General features: G+C 43.4%; 1 protein-coding gene across 7 annotated transcripts in view; it reads left to right on the forward strand.

Moving 5' to 3' along the window:
* LOC121579324 (rho GTPase-activating protein 32-like) overlaps positions 1 to 16535 on the forward strand; it is a 266001-nt gene that overhangs the window by 232954 nt on the left and 16512 nt on the right. For all 7 annotated transcript variants that reach the window (XM_045224241.1, XM_045224242.1, XM_045224245.1 and 4 more), the window contains 3 exons: positions 7811 to 7960; positions 14298 to 14400; positions 15885 to 16029. In XM_045224241.1, coding sequence (XP_045080176.1) covers positions 7811 to 7960; positions 14298 to 14400; positions 15885 to 16029 — 398 coding nt within the window. The remainder of the gene's footprint in view (positions 1 to 7810; positions 7961 to 14297; positions 14401 to 15884; positions 16030 to 16535) is intronic.

Here is a 16535-nt window from a genome sequence, read left to right on the forward strand (position 1 = left end):
GGATGGAATATGACAGTTGATGCATAGGCCAGCGTCCGAGAGGGAGCTTGATGTTTGCTATTATACTGGTAACGGTTACTTTACCATGCATCCGGTCCCTGAGTGCACTGGGGCCTCCCTCGCCTGTCACACGTGCGCTCCAGCAATCATAACAGTTTTGATAGCTCGCAGTCCAAGCTTTGGCCCGGTCTCTGTCCTTCTACCCCTCTCTGTCATTCTTTCTCCCTCTCCACGTTACTTCAGCAGCTGTCATGGCATGGAGAGAGTGGAATTTATCCTGCCCCAGAAAGAAAAAAGAAATTATTGAGATGCTTATATTTCCTACTGATATCCTGATCCAAATGTTTCCCAGGATAATCTTGGGAATGGGCCATAAATGAGTAGGGGAAACAAAAATGTTAGCAGGAAAGCTGCTTTATTACAAATAACTTTATTGAATGATGTTGACTGAGAGGATAGCTATGCAAAAGTGCCATGTGGAATGTTATTGTTAGTTTCCTCTACAGTGGCACTGTGAAAGTTGTAAAGATAAAGAACAGACAGTAGCTGCTTTGTGTTGACTGACAGGAGTCTGTGCATGTGCACCCGAGCACCCGTGTTTTTGCTTGCCTCTTCAGCCTGCATTATGTTGGCATAATTTCATACTGCTCCTTACAGCGCCTTTAAAGTCCTAATTAATGACGTTTGCCTTTCAAAATGTCGTAAAAGTATTTTCTAACTGTATGAGCATTGTGAAATATAAGTATGGTCAGCCACACCAGTTTTATCAAAACAATTCTCCCCATAACTGTTAAAATGCCACATTAATTTTTCCCCTCTGGAGTCCAAGAGTTCCACATGCAAATCTCAGGGCGAGGCTGCTGGCTCTTATTTGACTTGCTGTGGACCGCGGAGACTTCCACCATGTCCAAGCATCATGGGAGACATCCAACCACCCGAGGAGCAGCTCTCTGCCCCGCTGACTATGACTCAGCCATTTTATAGGTTTACAGATTCATACCATGATATAAGAAGCTTTCAGCAACCGCTGGAAAGTTTTACATCACCACGATCCACTAACCCGGCTGCTGGTCTTCAGCTTGCTCACTACAATGCCTTCAGAAAGTATTCACACCCCTTTACTTTTTCCAAATTTTGTTGTGTTACAAAGTGGGATTCAAATTGGTTAATTGTCATTTTTTGTCAACGATCTATACAAAATACTATAATGTTAAAGTGGAAGAAACATTTGTAAAAAAAAACATATGAAAAATAAAACACTAAATATATCTTGATTAGATAAGTATTCAACCCCCTGAGTCAATAATGTTACAATCACCTTTGGGTGATTTTCTGGGTAAGTCTCTAAGACAGGGGTGTCAAACTCATTTTAGCTCAGGGGCCACATGGAGGAAAATCTATTCCCAAGTGGGCCGGACCGGTAAAATCATGGTATATATAACTTAAAAACAACAACTTCAGATAGTATTAAAACAAAGAAAACAATCAACATAAAACATAAAGCTGGAGCCTGAGGACAGTGTGTCCAAAATAGTACAAGCACAACATCACTATTAATCATAAAACACCTGAAGTTTATTTGAAAATTCTAAAGAAAAAGAACACACAAACACACAATGCCTCAGTGATTCACATAACTGTTTCACACATCACAGAACTATATCAGGGTGTCATTTCTCAGGCAGAAATGTAGATACAAATAATGAAATCCTGTTCCCCAAACAAGTGCAAGAACCACAGAGTCACGAATAGGTTAAATATACAAATAAAATCAATTAAAAACAATAGCACATCAACATAAAAACATATAAACATAAAGCTGGAGCCTGAGGACAGTGTGTCCAAAAGCACAACATCACTATTAATCATAAAACACCAAGTTATTTGAAATTCTGAGGACAAACAACACACAAACACACAATGCCTCAGTGATTCACAGAAGTATATCACAGATCACAGAACTATATCAGGGTGTCTCATGCAGCACTTTAAGTGGGGTTGCATAGTTTATTTGACTCCTGATACCTGGCATCTTTTAGCTTTCACCAGCGCATCAATATCAGGCGTCACATCCTGAGTGGCAGCCAACTTCAGGATGTGATTCAAGTGCTTGTGCGTGAGCCTTGAGCGCAGCTTTGTTTTATTCATGACATTATCCATCTTTAATGACTGGCAACACAAAGCCTCCTGGTGCAAAATACAGTGAAAAGTCCAAAAATCACGTCCTCCATTTGCAGATTGCACTTTCTCTCTGAACTTTGTCACAACGCCTGCTTTTTTCCCGATAATTGAGGGCGCACCATCTGTAGCCAGGCTGACAGCGCGGGACCAGTCCACTCCGACCCTGTCCAGCGCGCCGACGAGTGCAGTGAAAATATCAGCTGCTGTCGTTGTATCTGTCATCGGCACCAACTCCACGAACTCCTCGGTGACGGTCAATGTGTCATCAACTCCGCGGATGAAAATGGCCAGTTGTGCAACATCTGTAATGTCCGTGCTTTCATCAATTGCAACCGAAAACGCAATAAATGACTTTACTTTTTGCTTCAACTGGCTGTCCAAATCCACTGAAAGATTGGAAATCCTGTCTGCAACTGTGTTTCTTGTCAGGCTGATATTTGCAAAAGCCTGGTGCTTTTCAGGGCACACAATCTCTGCTGCATTCATCATGCATGTTTTTACAAATTCACCCTCACTAAATGGTTTTGAAGCCACTGCGATTTCATTAGCAATGAGGTAGCTAGCTTTCACTGCAGCGTCACTGATGTCTCGGCTGTGAGTAAACACAGACTGCTGTTTCTTCAGACCCACCAACAGTTCATTCACCTTCTCTCTTCTCCGCTGTCCTTGAAAGTTGTCATATTTGTCGGCATGAAGACTCACATAGTGGCGACGAAGGTTATATTCTTTCAGCACTGCAACATGCTGTGAACACACCAAACATACAGCTTTCCCATTCAATTCCGTGAATAAATAGAAGGATGACAATTTTTCTTGGAACACTGCACTCTGCGTCCACTTTTCTCTTTTTTGACAGAGACATATTGGGGCAATGAGGGTGCCAAAGCACATAATGTTAAAAGTAGAAGCCGTAATAAATATCGCGGGCAAAACAAAGTAGCTCATCCGGACTGGCTGCACTTGCTTGACCTATTTGCTCTGCCCCGGTATAAACAGTTTGCTTGCTTAACTCAATTGCTATTGCGCCATCCAGTGGACACAATTGGAACAGCAGTTTCTTTTATTGAAAAATTGCAGCTCATTTTTATACTTTACAAAATCATCTCGCGGGCCGGATTAAACCCTATTGCGGGCCTGATCCGGCCCGCGGGCCGGACGTTTGACACCCCTGCTCTAAGAGCTTTGCACATCTGGATTGTACAATATTAGCACATTATTCTTTTTACAATTCTTCAAGCTTTGTCAAGTTGGTTTTTGATCATTGCTAGACAGACATTTTCAAGTCTTGCCATAGATTTTCAAGACAATTTAACTCAAAACTGTAACTAGGCCGCTCAGGAACATTCAATATAGTCTTTTTAAGCAACTCCAGTGTATATTTGGCCTTGTGTTTTATGTTATTGTCCTGCTGAAAGGTGAATTAATCTCCCAGTGCCTGTTGGAAAGCAGACTGAAACAGGTTTTCCTCTAGGAATTTGCCTGTGCTTTGCTCTATTCCGTTTATTTTTATCCCCAAAAAACTCCCTAGTCCTTGCTGATGACAAGCATACCCAGTACATGATGCAGCCACCACCATGCTTGAAAATATGAATGGTACTAAGTGACGTGTTGGATTTGCCCCAAATACACTGCTCAAAAAAATAAAGGGAACACTAAACTAACAGATCCTAGATCTGAATGAATGAAATAATCTTATTAAATACTTTTTTCTTTACATAGTTGAATGTGCTGACAACAAAATCACACAGAAATTATCAATGGAAATCAAATTTATCAACCCATGGAGGTCTGGATTTGGAGTCACCCTCAAAATTAAAGCGAAAACCATACTACAGGCTGATCCAACTTTGATGTAATGTCCTTAAAACAAGTCAAAATGAGGCTCAGTAGTGTGTGTGGCCTCCACGTGCCTGTGTGACCTCCCTACAACGCCTGGGCATGCTCCTGATGAGGTGGCAGATGGTCTCCTGAGGGATCTCCTCCCAGACCTGGACTAAAGCATCCGTCAACTCCTGGACAGTCTGTGGTGCAACGTGGCGTTGGTGGATGGAGCGAGACATGATGTCCCAGATGTGCTCAATTGGATTCAGGTCTGGGGAATGGGCGGGCCAGTCCATAGCATCAATGCCTTCCTCTTGCAGGAACTGCTGACACACTCCAGCCACATGAGGTCTAGCATTGTCTTACATTAGGAGGAACCCAGGGCCAACCGCACCAGCATATGGTCTCACAAGGGGTCTGAGGATCTCATCTCGGTACCTAATGGCAGTCAGGCTACCTCTGGCGAGCACATGAAGGGCTGTGCGGCCCCCCAAAGAAATGCCACCCCACACCATGACTGACCCACCACCAAACCGGTCATGCTGGAGGATGTTGCAGGCAGCAGAACGTTCTCCACGGCGTCTCCAGACTCTGTCACGTCTGTCACATGTGCTCAGTGTGAACCTGCTTTCATCTGTGAAGAGCACAGGGCGCCAGTGGCGAATTTGCCAATCTTGGTGTTCTCTGGCAAATGCCAAACGTCCTGCACGGTGTTGGGCTGTAAGCACAACCCCCACCTGTGGACGTCGGGCCCTCATACCACCCTCATGGAGTCTGTTTCTGACCGTTTGAGCAGACACATGCACATTTGTGGCCTGCTGGAGGTCATTTTGCAGGGCTCTGGCAGTGCTCCTCCTGCTCCTCCTTGCACAAAGGCGGAGGTAGCGGTCCTGCTGCTGGGTTGTTGCCGTCCTACGGCCTCCTCCATGTCTCCTGATGTACTGGCCTGTCTCCTGGTAGCGCCTCCATGCTCTGGACACTACGCTGACACACAGCAAACCTTCTTGCCACAGCTCGCATTGATGTGCCGTCCTGGATGAGCTGCACTACCTGAGCCACTTGTGTGGGTTGTAGACTCCGTCTCATGCTACCACTAGAGTGAAAGCACCACCAGCATTCAAAAGTGACCAAAACATCAGCCAGGAAGCATAGGAACTGAGAAGTGGTCTGTGGTCACGACCTGCAGAACCACTTCTTTATTGGGGGTGTCTTGCTAATTGCCTATAATTTCCACCTGTTGTCTATTCCATTTGCACAACAGCATGTGAAATGTATTGTCAATCAGTGTTGCTTCCTAAGTGGACAGTTTGATTTCACAGAAGTGTGATTGACTTGGAGTTACATTGTGTTGTTTAAGTGTTCCCTTTATTTTTTTGAGCAGTGTATAATGCTTTTGTATTCAGGACATAAAGGTAATTTCTTTGGCAAATCTTTTCGCAATTTTACTTTAGTGCCTTATTGCAACCAGGATGCATGTCGTCCGGGTTAGGGGAGGGTTTGGCCGGGGGGCTTTATTTGGCTCATCGCGCTCTAGTGACTCCTTGTGGCAGGCCTGGTGCCTGCAGGCTGACTTCGGCCGTCAGTTGAACAGTGTTTCCTCCGACACATTGGTGCAGCTGGCTTCCGGGTTAAGTGTAAAGAAGCGTGGCTTGGTGGGTCATGTTTCGGAGTACGCATGACTCGACCTTCGCCTCTCCCGAGCCCGTTGGGGAGTTAAAGCGATGAGACAAGATCGTAATCACGAAATTGGGGAGAAAAAGGGGGTAAAAAAAAAAAAAGATATATATTTAACTTCTCCATGCTCAAAGGATTATTCAATGTCTGCTTTATTTTATTTTTCTACCCATCTACCAATAGGTGCCCTTCTTTGTGAAGCATTGGAAAACCTCCCTGGTCTTTGTGGTTGAATCTGTGTTTGAAATTCATTGCTGGAATGAGGGACCTTACAGATAATTTTATGTGTGGGGTACAGAGATGAGGTAGTCATTAAAAAATCATGTTAAACACTATTTTTTACTCCTGAACTTATGTAGGCTTGCCATAACAAAGGGGTTGAATACTTATTTACTTAATTTTCTATTAATTTGAAAACAATTCAAAAAACATCATTCCACATTGACATTATGGAGTATTGTATGTAGGTAGGCCAGTGAATAAAAGTCTCTATATAATCCATTTTAAATTCAGGCTGTAACACAAAAAAAATGTGGAAGAAGTCAAGGGTTGTGAATACTTTCTGAAGGCACTGTATACATCTGAGAGTTGCAGTGACGCTTTACCCAACCCTGTGAGATAGTTTACCATATGGTTTCCATCTTGTAGGCTTTCGCCAAAGATGGCTTAAACAATGAGCTCGTCATTGTCCCACAGTCAGTTTGATTTTCCAAATAGCGTCTCTGGAATTGGCCCTTCACTGTCAGCAGAGTTGACATTGAGCAGAGCAGTCTTCAGACAACTCTGGAAAGTCTTTCTTGCCTTGCAGGCTTGCGTTCCCATCGGCTTCTGTTGATGTGGGTTCCTAAATAACAGTGACAGCCGGTGTAAGCTGATACAATTGCTTCGTCAGCCCCCACATGATATGCAAAGCCCTTTTGATGCCTCAACAGTTGGTAACAAAGCTGCCTCAGCAGTTTGTGGTGGGATACAGCACCAAGGAATTTATATATTTCTCATAGGGGAAATCCTAGCTCCAATTAGCTGAAAATGGAGCAATGCATGATGGTTCATGATTTAGAAGCAGTGTCCTTCTTGTAAATTGTACTCAATATAAACACAAGTGAAAGTACTTTCGGCTATTTATCTGTGGTGAAGAGAGTGGAGTCACTCAGAAAATGTGTCCCTGGAATAGGGTAGCGTATTTTGTTTGTAGTCTGTAGAGCAGGGTTGCCCAATTCCAGTCCTGGAGGGCCAAAACACTTCTGGTTTTAATCCTCTCCCTCTAAACAGGGACTGATTTAAGACCTTGGACACCAGGTGTGTGCGATTAACTACCACGTAGAAAAATAAACAAGTGTTTTGGCCCTCCAGGACTGGAATTGGGCAGCCCTGCTGTAGAGGGAATGTTGATTCCCCTGCAATGTGTCGGACAATGCAGCCGGCTTATTTCTGCTCTGTTGGAGAATGGCTCTTCACTTTTTCAGGGGAAATTTGGCTCTGGGATCTACAATTTGCAGTGGAGGATTTGTGAACAAAAGTTTGCGTGCATTCCAACTCCATTGTTCTCTCCGAAAGCTGAGGTTTTTCACTTGATAGCTTTTCCAAATTTTTCCTAATGGAGAAAACAACTGGGCCCATACTTTGAAAGGCTTAGACCTTTTTCCAGACCCATTGTCTTGAATGAGGGGTTTTGGTTTTAGTCTTTCATATTGAGGGGGTGGGTGATTCTGGTGTTGGATGTGGAGGATGCCTTTGCAGTTGCCTTGGAATTAAATTGAGGAGTGAAGCTGGGGTCATACAGTCTCAAGAAATCTAATCTTCCTATGGTGTAAAAAAATGGCTGGCATTAGAAGAAAAAAAATGGTTCTTTACTGGGAATGGCTTATTCACACACATCTCTGGTCTGTTATGTTTCCATTGAACCTTGGATTGAAAATGCAGCATAACCTAGGATTGAAAATAAGCAATCTAATGAAAGCAAGGTCTTGCAGCTCACCTTACTGGTATGCATGCATCACTTTGCCAGCTCACCATTTTAAATGCGTTATTTCATGTTACATGGACGGTCAACACCAGCTGAACACGTGAGTGTGTATTAAACATATTGTGTGTTTGTGTGTGTGTGTGTGTGTGTCTCTCTCTTTCCTGGCAGTGTCTAAGAAGCACGGGAAACTGATCACGTTCCTGCGCACTTTCATGAAGTCCAGGCCCACCAAACAGAAGCTGAAGCAGCGGGGTATCCTCCGGGAGAGGGTGTTTGGCTGTGACCTGGGGGAGCACCTCCTCAACTCGTGCCACGATGGTGAGACTCTCTCCCTTTCTCTCTCTCTCACAAACACACAGGTACATTATATCTCTGACACATAAATACAGAAGTTATTGAGCTTTGACCTCAACTGTGGTATTGAAGGCTTGAAACGCACACATGCAAACACTAAAATACTGAGAGGTATTCTCAGTTCTCAGGATTAACGGTCGCCCTTCTTTGTGCATGATGGTCACTCTCACTATGGTACAAGGGTCCGACTAGTCGCCACCTAACAGTGGCTGTATAGCAGGGCTCGGCTCAACTCCTGTAGAAGCTAGAGCAGGGTTGGGCTGTTGTTGACTCACCCCCTACAGCTTTACGGGCCGGGCATGCAGAATGAACCTGACCACCCTTGGCGCCCTGGGAGGGTTGCCACGGTGACTGTGGCAACTTAAAGAGGGTGTAAAGGTCAGGTCAGCGGCGTGGTTATAGGGAGATTTTTCCTCTCCACTGATCTGGAGCCAGAGGGATCTGGCAACACATGCTTTGTTTGCCCCCAAATCCATCCTGAGCTGTCTGTTCTGTCTGCCTGCTCCACCACTACTACCACCCAAACAACCTCCTTTCCCTCCATTACACTCCCTCTTCTGCTCTGTTCAAATGGGCTCCCACCACAGTGCTGTAAAGCTGCATTACATTGGCCTTATTTTGGACAGGTGTTTGCGAAAGTGAAACCTCTCTTACACACACACCATTAACCTCCCCCTGCCTCACATCTTCCTCTCTGACAAGAGGTTTCAACTCGCTATTTGCATTTGAGGTTTGCTCCAACAGAATCGGTCTAACGGACACCAAAACACATTGAGACAATATTTTACTGTAATAGAGGACAAGTTAACTTTTCTAACGATACCCTTTTTATGTCTCAACTACTTAAATTGTGCGTAGAGCAGACACTACTAAAACGAGAGTATCAATGAAAATTGATTTTGGAAAATGTATGCTCCATTTGTCGTGCACGGCATTGGGGTACCATGTATCGCTAGCAGCACTTTGTGTTTTATAAATGTGCAATAACCATAAAGCACAATTTTATAAGGAATTGGCAACTCGTTCTCATTCTGAGAAATAAGGTAGGCCACTTGATTTCAACACCTGAACAAAGTGGACAGGCTAACATGCTTTTCAAACAGTTAGAGACAAGGGTGTGTTCATAACAATTCAACTGTTCAATCTTGTTATCTAGCAAATAGATCCAAGTTGGCTAAACTTGAAATATAAAGATTACCTGGCTAATCACTAGCATGTGGACTTGAGAGATTGTTGATGAGACCTGTGTTCATTAGTTAGTCATTATTAATGAATGTGCATTATGCATGGTTCTAGTTAAATTTGTAACAAAAAGGCATTTTCATAAACAGATTTGAAAGCCAGATCATTGATTATTGCACACAAAAAAAGCAGGTAAAACTATTTTTTATAAAATAATTACATTCATAGTGGGTCTTATGGTTGTGGAAGGCTTATGTTTAGCCAAGGTATAACTTCACAAGCCCTGAATTCATTTGATTATTGCTGACTGTTTGAAATGCAGTGTATTTGACCTTTAGTTGTACAACAATGCTTATTCAGAGAAAACATTAAACAAATTGAGATATATATATATATCGAGAATCGCCCATAAGTTTGAAAAAAACGAGATATGATTTTTAGGCCATATCACCCAGCCCTAGCCCCATGTCGCAAGGATCTGTACACAATTCCTGGAAGCTGAAAATGTCCCAGTTCTTCCATGGCCTGCATACTCACCAGACATGTCACCCATTGAGCAACATTGGGATGCTCTGGATCGATGTGTACGACAGCGTGTTCCAGTTCCCGCCAATATCCAGCAACTTTGGATAGCCATTGAAGATGAGTGGGACAACATTCCACAGGCCACAATCAACAAACTGATCAATTCTATGTGAAGGAGATGTCGCGCTGAATGAGGCAAATGGTGGTCACACCAGATACTGACTGGTTTTCTGATACACAACCCTCACTTTTTCTAAGGTATCTGTGACCAACAGATGCATATCTGTATTCCCAGTCATGTGAAATCTATAGATTTAGGGCCTAATGAATTTATTTCAATGTACTGTTTTCCTTGAATGAAATTTTTGCATGTTGCGTTTATATTTTTGTTCAGTGTAGGAAATGGAATGATTGTAATTGATGGGTTTATGTTAGGCTTATGCTGTGTATAATATATAGCCCATATTCAGCTTATATTTGAATGGCAGTGGTTTTAGATGCCACTCTGTCTTTGTGAATGAAGAGAGTCAGACACTGTCTTTCTTCACTGTTGGAAACCTGTCGGCAAATCACATGCCTTGAGTTGTCCTCGTTATTAGTGCACGTGCAGTGTTTGTGTGTGCACACATCTGTCATGTGAGAAGGGAGATGAGACTTAACAGAGTACTCTTATGACAGACAGTCAGTCAGAGCCTTCTGAATGGAGATAAATGTCAAATGACACAACCATACTTCACCTTTCAAACTGGAGCAGAGCAGCGCTCCCCAACAGCAACGTGATAGGGGATGACACCAGGAATAGATAACATGACATCACTGCACAGCTCCGGAGATGATATCTGTCCTAACTTTATGGATCAGCCTCAGTGTCTGTCTGTTTGAGCAGCACAGCTTTGATACCAAGCTGGCAAATATCTTGTTTGGGTGTCACATAAATGCAGGCCTAGCAGCCCCCTCCAGTACTCCCTGTTCCCCCATGACTGCGTGGCCAAGCACGCCTCCAACTCAATCATTTGCAGACGACACAACAGTAGTAGGCTTGATTGCAAACAATGACGAGACAGCCTACAGGGAGGAGGTGAGGGCTCTGGGAGTGTGGTGCCAGGAAAATAACCTCTCACTCAACGTCAACAAAACAAAGGAGATGATCGTGGACTTCAGGAAACAGCAGAAGGAGCACCCCCCTATCCACATCGACGGGACCACAGTGGAGAAGGTGGAAAGCTTAAAGTTCCTCGGCGTACACATCACTGACAAACTGAAATGGTCCAACAGCGAAATTTGGCGCAACAGCGAAATTTGGCTTGGCACCTAAAACCCTCAACTTTTACAGACACACAATTGAGAGCATCCTGTTGGGCTGTATCACCGCCTGATACGGCAACTGCACTGCCCGCAATCAGACTAATAAATAGCCTTCACTAGCACATTAGAGGTTGCTGCCTATATTCATAGATTAAAAATCACAGGCCACTGTAATAAATGGAACACCAATCACTTTAATAATAATGTTTACATATCTTGCATTATTCATCTCATATGTATATACTCTATTCTACTGTATCTTAGTCTATGCCGTTCTGACATTGCTTGTCCATATATTTAATTATACAGTACCAGTCAAAAGTTTGGACACACCTACTCATTCAAGGGTTTTTCTTTATTGATGACAGCTTTGCACACTCTTGGCATTCTCTCAACCAACTTCATGAGGTAGTCACCTGGAATGCATTTCAATTAACAGGTGTGCCTTGTTAAAAGTTCATTTGTGGAATTTCTTTCCTTCTTAATGCGTTTCAGCCAATCAGTTGTGTTGTGACAAGGTAGGGGGGGTATACAGAAGATAGCCCTGTTTGGTAAAAGACCAAGTCCATATTATGGCAAGAACAGCTCAAATAAGCAAAGCGAAATGACAGTCCATTACTTTAAGACATGAAGATCAGTCAATCCGGAACATTTCAAGAACTTTGAAAGCTTCTTCAAGTGCAGTCGCAAAAACATCAACCGCTATGATGAAACTGGCTCTCATGAGGACCGCCACAGGAATGGAAGACCCAGAGTTACCCCAGTTCATTAGAGTTACCAGCCTCAGAAATTGCAGCCCAAATAAATGCTTCACAGAGTTCAAGTAACAGACACATCTCAACATCAACTGTTCAGAGGAGACTGTGTGAATCAGGCCTTAATGGTCTATATGCTGCAAAGAAACCACTACTAAAGGACACCAATAAGAACAAGAGACTTGCTTGGGCCAAGAAACACGAGCAATGGACATTAAACTGGTGGAAATGTGTCCTTTGGTCTGGAGTCCAAATTGGAGATTTATGGTTCCAACCGCTGTGTCTTTGTGAGATGCGGTGTGGGTGAACGGATGATCTCCGCTTGTGTATTTCCCACCGTAAAGCATGGAGGAGGTGGTGTTATGGTGTGGGGGTGCTTTGCTGGTGACACTGTCTGTGATTTATTTAGAATTCAAGGCACACTTAACCAGCATGGCTACCACAGCATTCTGCAGCGATACGCCATCCCATCTGGTTTGTGCTTAGTGGGACTATCATTTGTTTTTCAACAGGACAATGACCCAACACACCTCCAGGCTGTGTAAGGGCCATTTTACCAAGAAGGAGAGTGATGGAGTGCTGCATCAGATGACCTGGCCTCCACAATCACCCGACTTCAACCCATTTGAGATGGTTTGGGATGAGTTGGACTGCAGAGTGAAGGAAAAGCAGCCAACAAGTGCTCAGCATATGTTGGAACTCCTTCAAGACTGTTGGAAAGCATTCCTCATGAAGCTGGTTGAGAGAATGCCAAGAGTGTGCAAAGCTGTCAAGGCAAATGGTGGCTATTTGAAGAATCTCAAATATAAAATATATTTTGTTTGGTTTAACACTTTTTTTGGTTACTACATAATTCCATATGTGTTATTTCATAGTTTTGATGTCTTCAGTGTTATTCTACAATGTTGAAAATAGTAAAAATAAAGAAAACCCCTTGAATGAGTAGGTGTGTCCAAACTTTTGTCTGGTATTGTATATTCTTAATTCCGTTGCTTTACTTAGATTTGGGTGTATTGGGTATATGTTGTGATATTACTTGTTAGATGTACTGCACTGTCGGACCTAGAAACACAAGCATTTCGCTACTCCCTCAATAACATCTGCTAAACACGTATGTGACCAATAACATTTGATTTGTAATAGAACTAAGATGTCATAAGCAAGCTTCGCCCTCGTGTAGATCTGTATGTGCTTAAGGTAACTCCTCAATCGTTGACTATCGTCATACATGACAATGAATTGGTGAAAGCGCATATATTAAAACATTTTTCTTCACACAAGCCAAACAAGTTAAGAGACGACAGACATCAATAAAGACAACACCTTAAAAGACAGAATCCTAATTGCCGAACCCATATAGTATCAGGATGGTATTGTTGATCCACTTTCACCTCCAAATGGAGTGTTTTGAACAGACTGTGGGAAGTTTAGCCTGTAGGTTCCCCCCCGGCCTTTCATGTTATGTGGAATTTGGTGGAACAGCTGCTTCCAAGAGGTTATCATTCTCTGTCAATGTACAAAATAACTTGTGTCAGGTGGGGGTGGCGAGGGAGCCCCCCTGTAAACACAGGTGCATGCACACACACAGACAGTACAAAGAGACTCACATACACATTTAGATCTTTATTGACAAACAAACTACCAAATACACACGCACACACTAGGGCCCACTGACCGGGCTCTCTTCTTGCTGTGTGTATTAAAGCCCCAGCCAGTGCTCTGGATTCTGTCCAGTGCTGTCTGAGTGTGTGTGGATCATAACAGAGTGGCCAAGTAGTGTTTCTCTCTGTCTCTCTCTCATCCCCCCCTCTTTCTCTCTCTTTCTGTCTCCCTCTCCCTTTCTCATCCTCTCTTCTCTCTCTCGCCCTCTCTCTCTGCCCTCGCAGCAGGCCATGACTTGTTATCTGATGATCTTTTCCAGATAGCCACTGAGTCTACTGCTCTCTCTGCTCTGTGCTGACCACTGGCCAGAGGAAGTAACAAAGGTGAAACGGCAGGTGTTTTTTAACAAACAGCCAGTGGTGGTAGGATATTGATTTGCTATGCTGCAGAGATAGGGAAGGAAGTAAGGACCGTTGTTGAATCAAGGGTCGGTCTGATGTGAGCCTGACAGGCCTTGGTCTCGGACAGCTCAAAGCTTTGCCAACTTCAACTTTCAAATTCCTTCACATTGCCTTTTGAAAAGGAATGCATTTGATCTTCTTTGCATTGTATTCTCGGTACCTGTGATCAACTTGAAGAGATGCTTCACGAGACGTTGCTTTTGATCAACAGAAGTTAGTGTTTTTCTTTATCAGAGAACATAAAATAATCTCTAAATGCACAACCCCTTGTAGCTGGTGTTCCATTGAGTTAGAATATGTGCACACGCTCTTTAGAAAGGAAACGTCTATACATTATTAAAGGGTGCACATCTATTGCAGGGTTCCCGTGCACATCTATTGATTGAATTAGAGATGCCCTTTAAAGGTGTCTTTCTGTCTCTCACCCTCTCGCTCTCACATTCTCTGACATTGAGGTGCTTGCTGCTCCAGTTCCCCAGGTACTCAAGAGCTGCACAGAGTTTATTGAGAAGCATGGCGTGGTGGACGGCATGTACCGCCTCTCTGGAATCGCCTCCAACATCCAGAAACTACGGTAAAACACACACACCCTCTGTCTCTCTCACACACACACACAGACTTGGCAGCGCTATCCGTTAAACATGGGTCTGCCTCATAGGGCGTTCATATAAGTAATCTCAAGTGTACACCCGCCACCAACTTCTGAGAATTTGTTCAGCCCTCGGTGCTGAGAGAAAACAAAGGTGTTATAACAACATGGACCTTGACTACCAGGTGCCATTGTACTCAATCAATATCAGTTAATGTTCAAATGAATACAACTCTCGTCACATGAAGTAAGGGGTGGTACCTAACTCCCAAAGATAATCCACGTATGCCATACATCACATAAAAATTCCATCAAAGATTACTGGCACTGTAAACAAAAAAATCCCATCATATTTTCCTTAGCATGCTATATGTGGATTTACCTTTGTGTGTCGGCACTGTGGGCATCCCTCGACAACAACGTGTGTGGGTGCGTGCGTGCGTGTGGACATCCCTCGTCAACCGATTGACTGGCCATAACTTGTAGCAAAAGATGAGCCCTAACTGTTCTCTTCCCTTCACATTTTTGCACTGTTCGTTTTCACTCTGCCAACCGAGAACCCCGATGTCAGCGCACCCTGTAATTATAACATTTTGGACTGTGAAGAGGATGGAATGTTTGGCGTCTCGAAGCCAAGCGTGATGTTCTTTTTTTGTGTGTATTTATGGGGCTTTCTTTTCTTTTTTCCCCTCCTGCAATAAGTATAACCCTTACCCTGCAATAAGTATTTACATGGTTCAACTCAGGTCAGGATTGAGATTAAGGAACAGCCTGAAAATTGAAATTTCCAATTGTTAAAGATGCACTATGCAGAAATCGCTCCGCCATTTCCTGGTTGCCACAAAATCTGTTGCGTTAAATAGGAAATGTGCCCATCTGGTCTTGGCATGTGCCAACAGCTCGCAGATGCGGGTAGGCTAGTCTACATGAGGTTATTATGGATAAGAGCGAGAATATTTGTGAAATGGCAGTCAAGCATCGATCATCATGTCACCAGAATAAGACCCTCGATATTTGTTGGAAAGGAGCAAAAAGCTCATTACCGTTCACCACCCTGTGAAGTTAATCATAACTCATTTAATCTGTAGCCTAGTAAACTGTATGGTTTCCCGAGTCGTAGTGGGAGAACCACACACCATAATCATCGTGTTTACTTCGATATGATGGTTCTTATATCAATATTTGCGTATTAAATACGTTTCCACTGCCATTTCTCGCATTATTTATTTTACTGACACAAAACAATTGTCGGACTGACACCATGTCGAACGAATAAATTATCTGTCGCATTTATACAATTGTACCGAAACTACCTGTTTCCACCACAGCTGTCCTGATTATTATTTTTTAAATATATATCATGACTTTACATGCATAAAACTGGATGGAAACGTGGTTTATGTCTCTCTCAATTCTCTTTCCCTCTCGCTCTCTCTCCGTCTCTTTCTCTCCCTCCCTCCCTCCACTAGGCATGAGTTTGACTCAGAGCAGATACCCGACCTGACTAAAGACGTGTACATCCAGGACATCCACTGTGTAGGCTCCCTGTGCAAGCTCTACTTTCGTGAACTGCCCAACCCCCTGCTCACCTATCAGCTCTACGAGAAATTCTCTGTAAGGACCTTCTCTTGGCACAGTGTAGGCACAGCACCCTCCCTGAGTGCACGTCTCCTCCACCCAAAATAAAAACATCACGCTTTCTCACACTAACATGTTGCTGGATGGTATTTATTAGGTTTCGCACTGTCCCGAGCTGGCGTTGAATTTCCACGTCCAAAATATACTGAACAAAAATATAAACGCAACATGCAACAATTTCTAAGATTTTACTGAGTTACATTTCAAATAAGGAAATCAGTCAATTGAAATAAATGAATTAAGCCCTAATCTATGGATTTCACATGACTGGGAATACAGATATGCATACCTAAAAAAAAAGGTAGGGGCGTGGATCAGAAAACCAGTCAGTATCTGGTGTGACCACCATTTGCCTCATGCAGTAAGACACATCTCCTTCGCATAGAGTTGATCAGGGTGTTGATTGGGGCCTGTGGAATGTTGTCCCACTCCTCTTCAATGGCTGCGCGAAGTTGCTGGATATTGGCGGGAACTGGAACACG

The sequence above is a fragment of the Coregonus clupeaformis genome, chromosome 13 (genome assembly GCF_020615455.1).
Source record: "Coregonus clupeaformis isolate EN_2021a chromosome 13, ASM2061545v1, whole genome shotgun sequence".
NCBI classification, from domain to species: domain Eukaryota; kingdom Metazoa; phylum Chordata; class Actinopteri; order Salmoniformes; family Salmonidae; genus Coregonus; species Coregonus clupeaformis.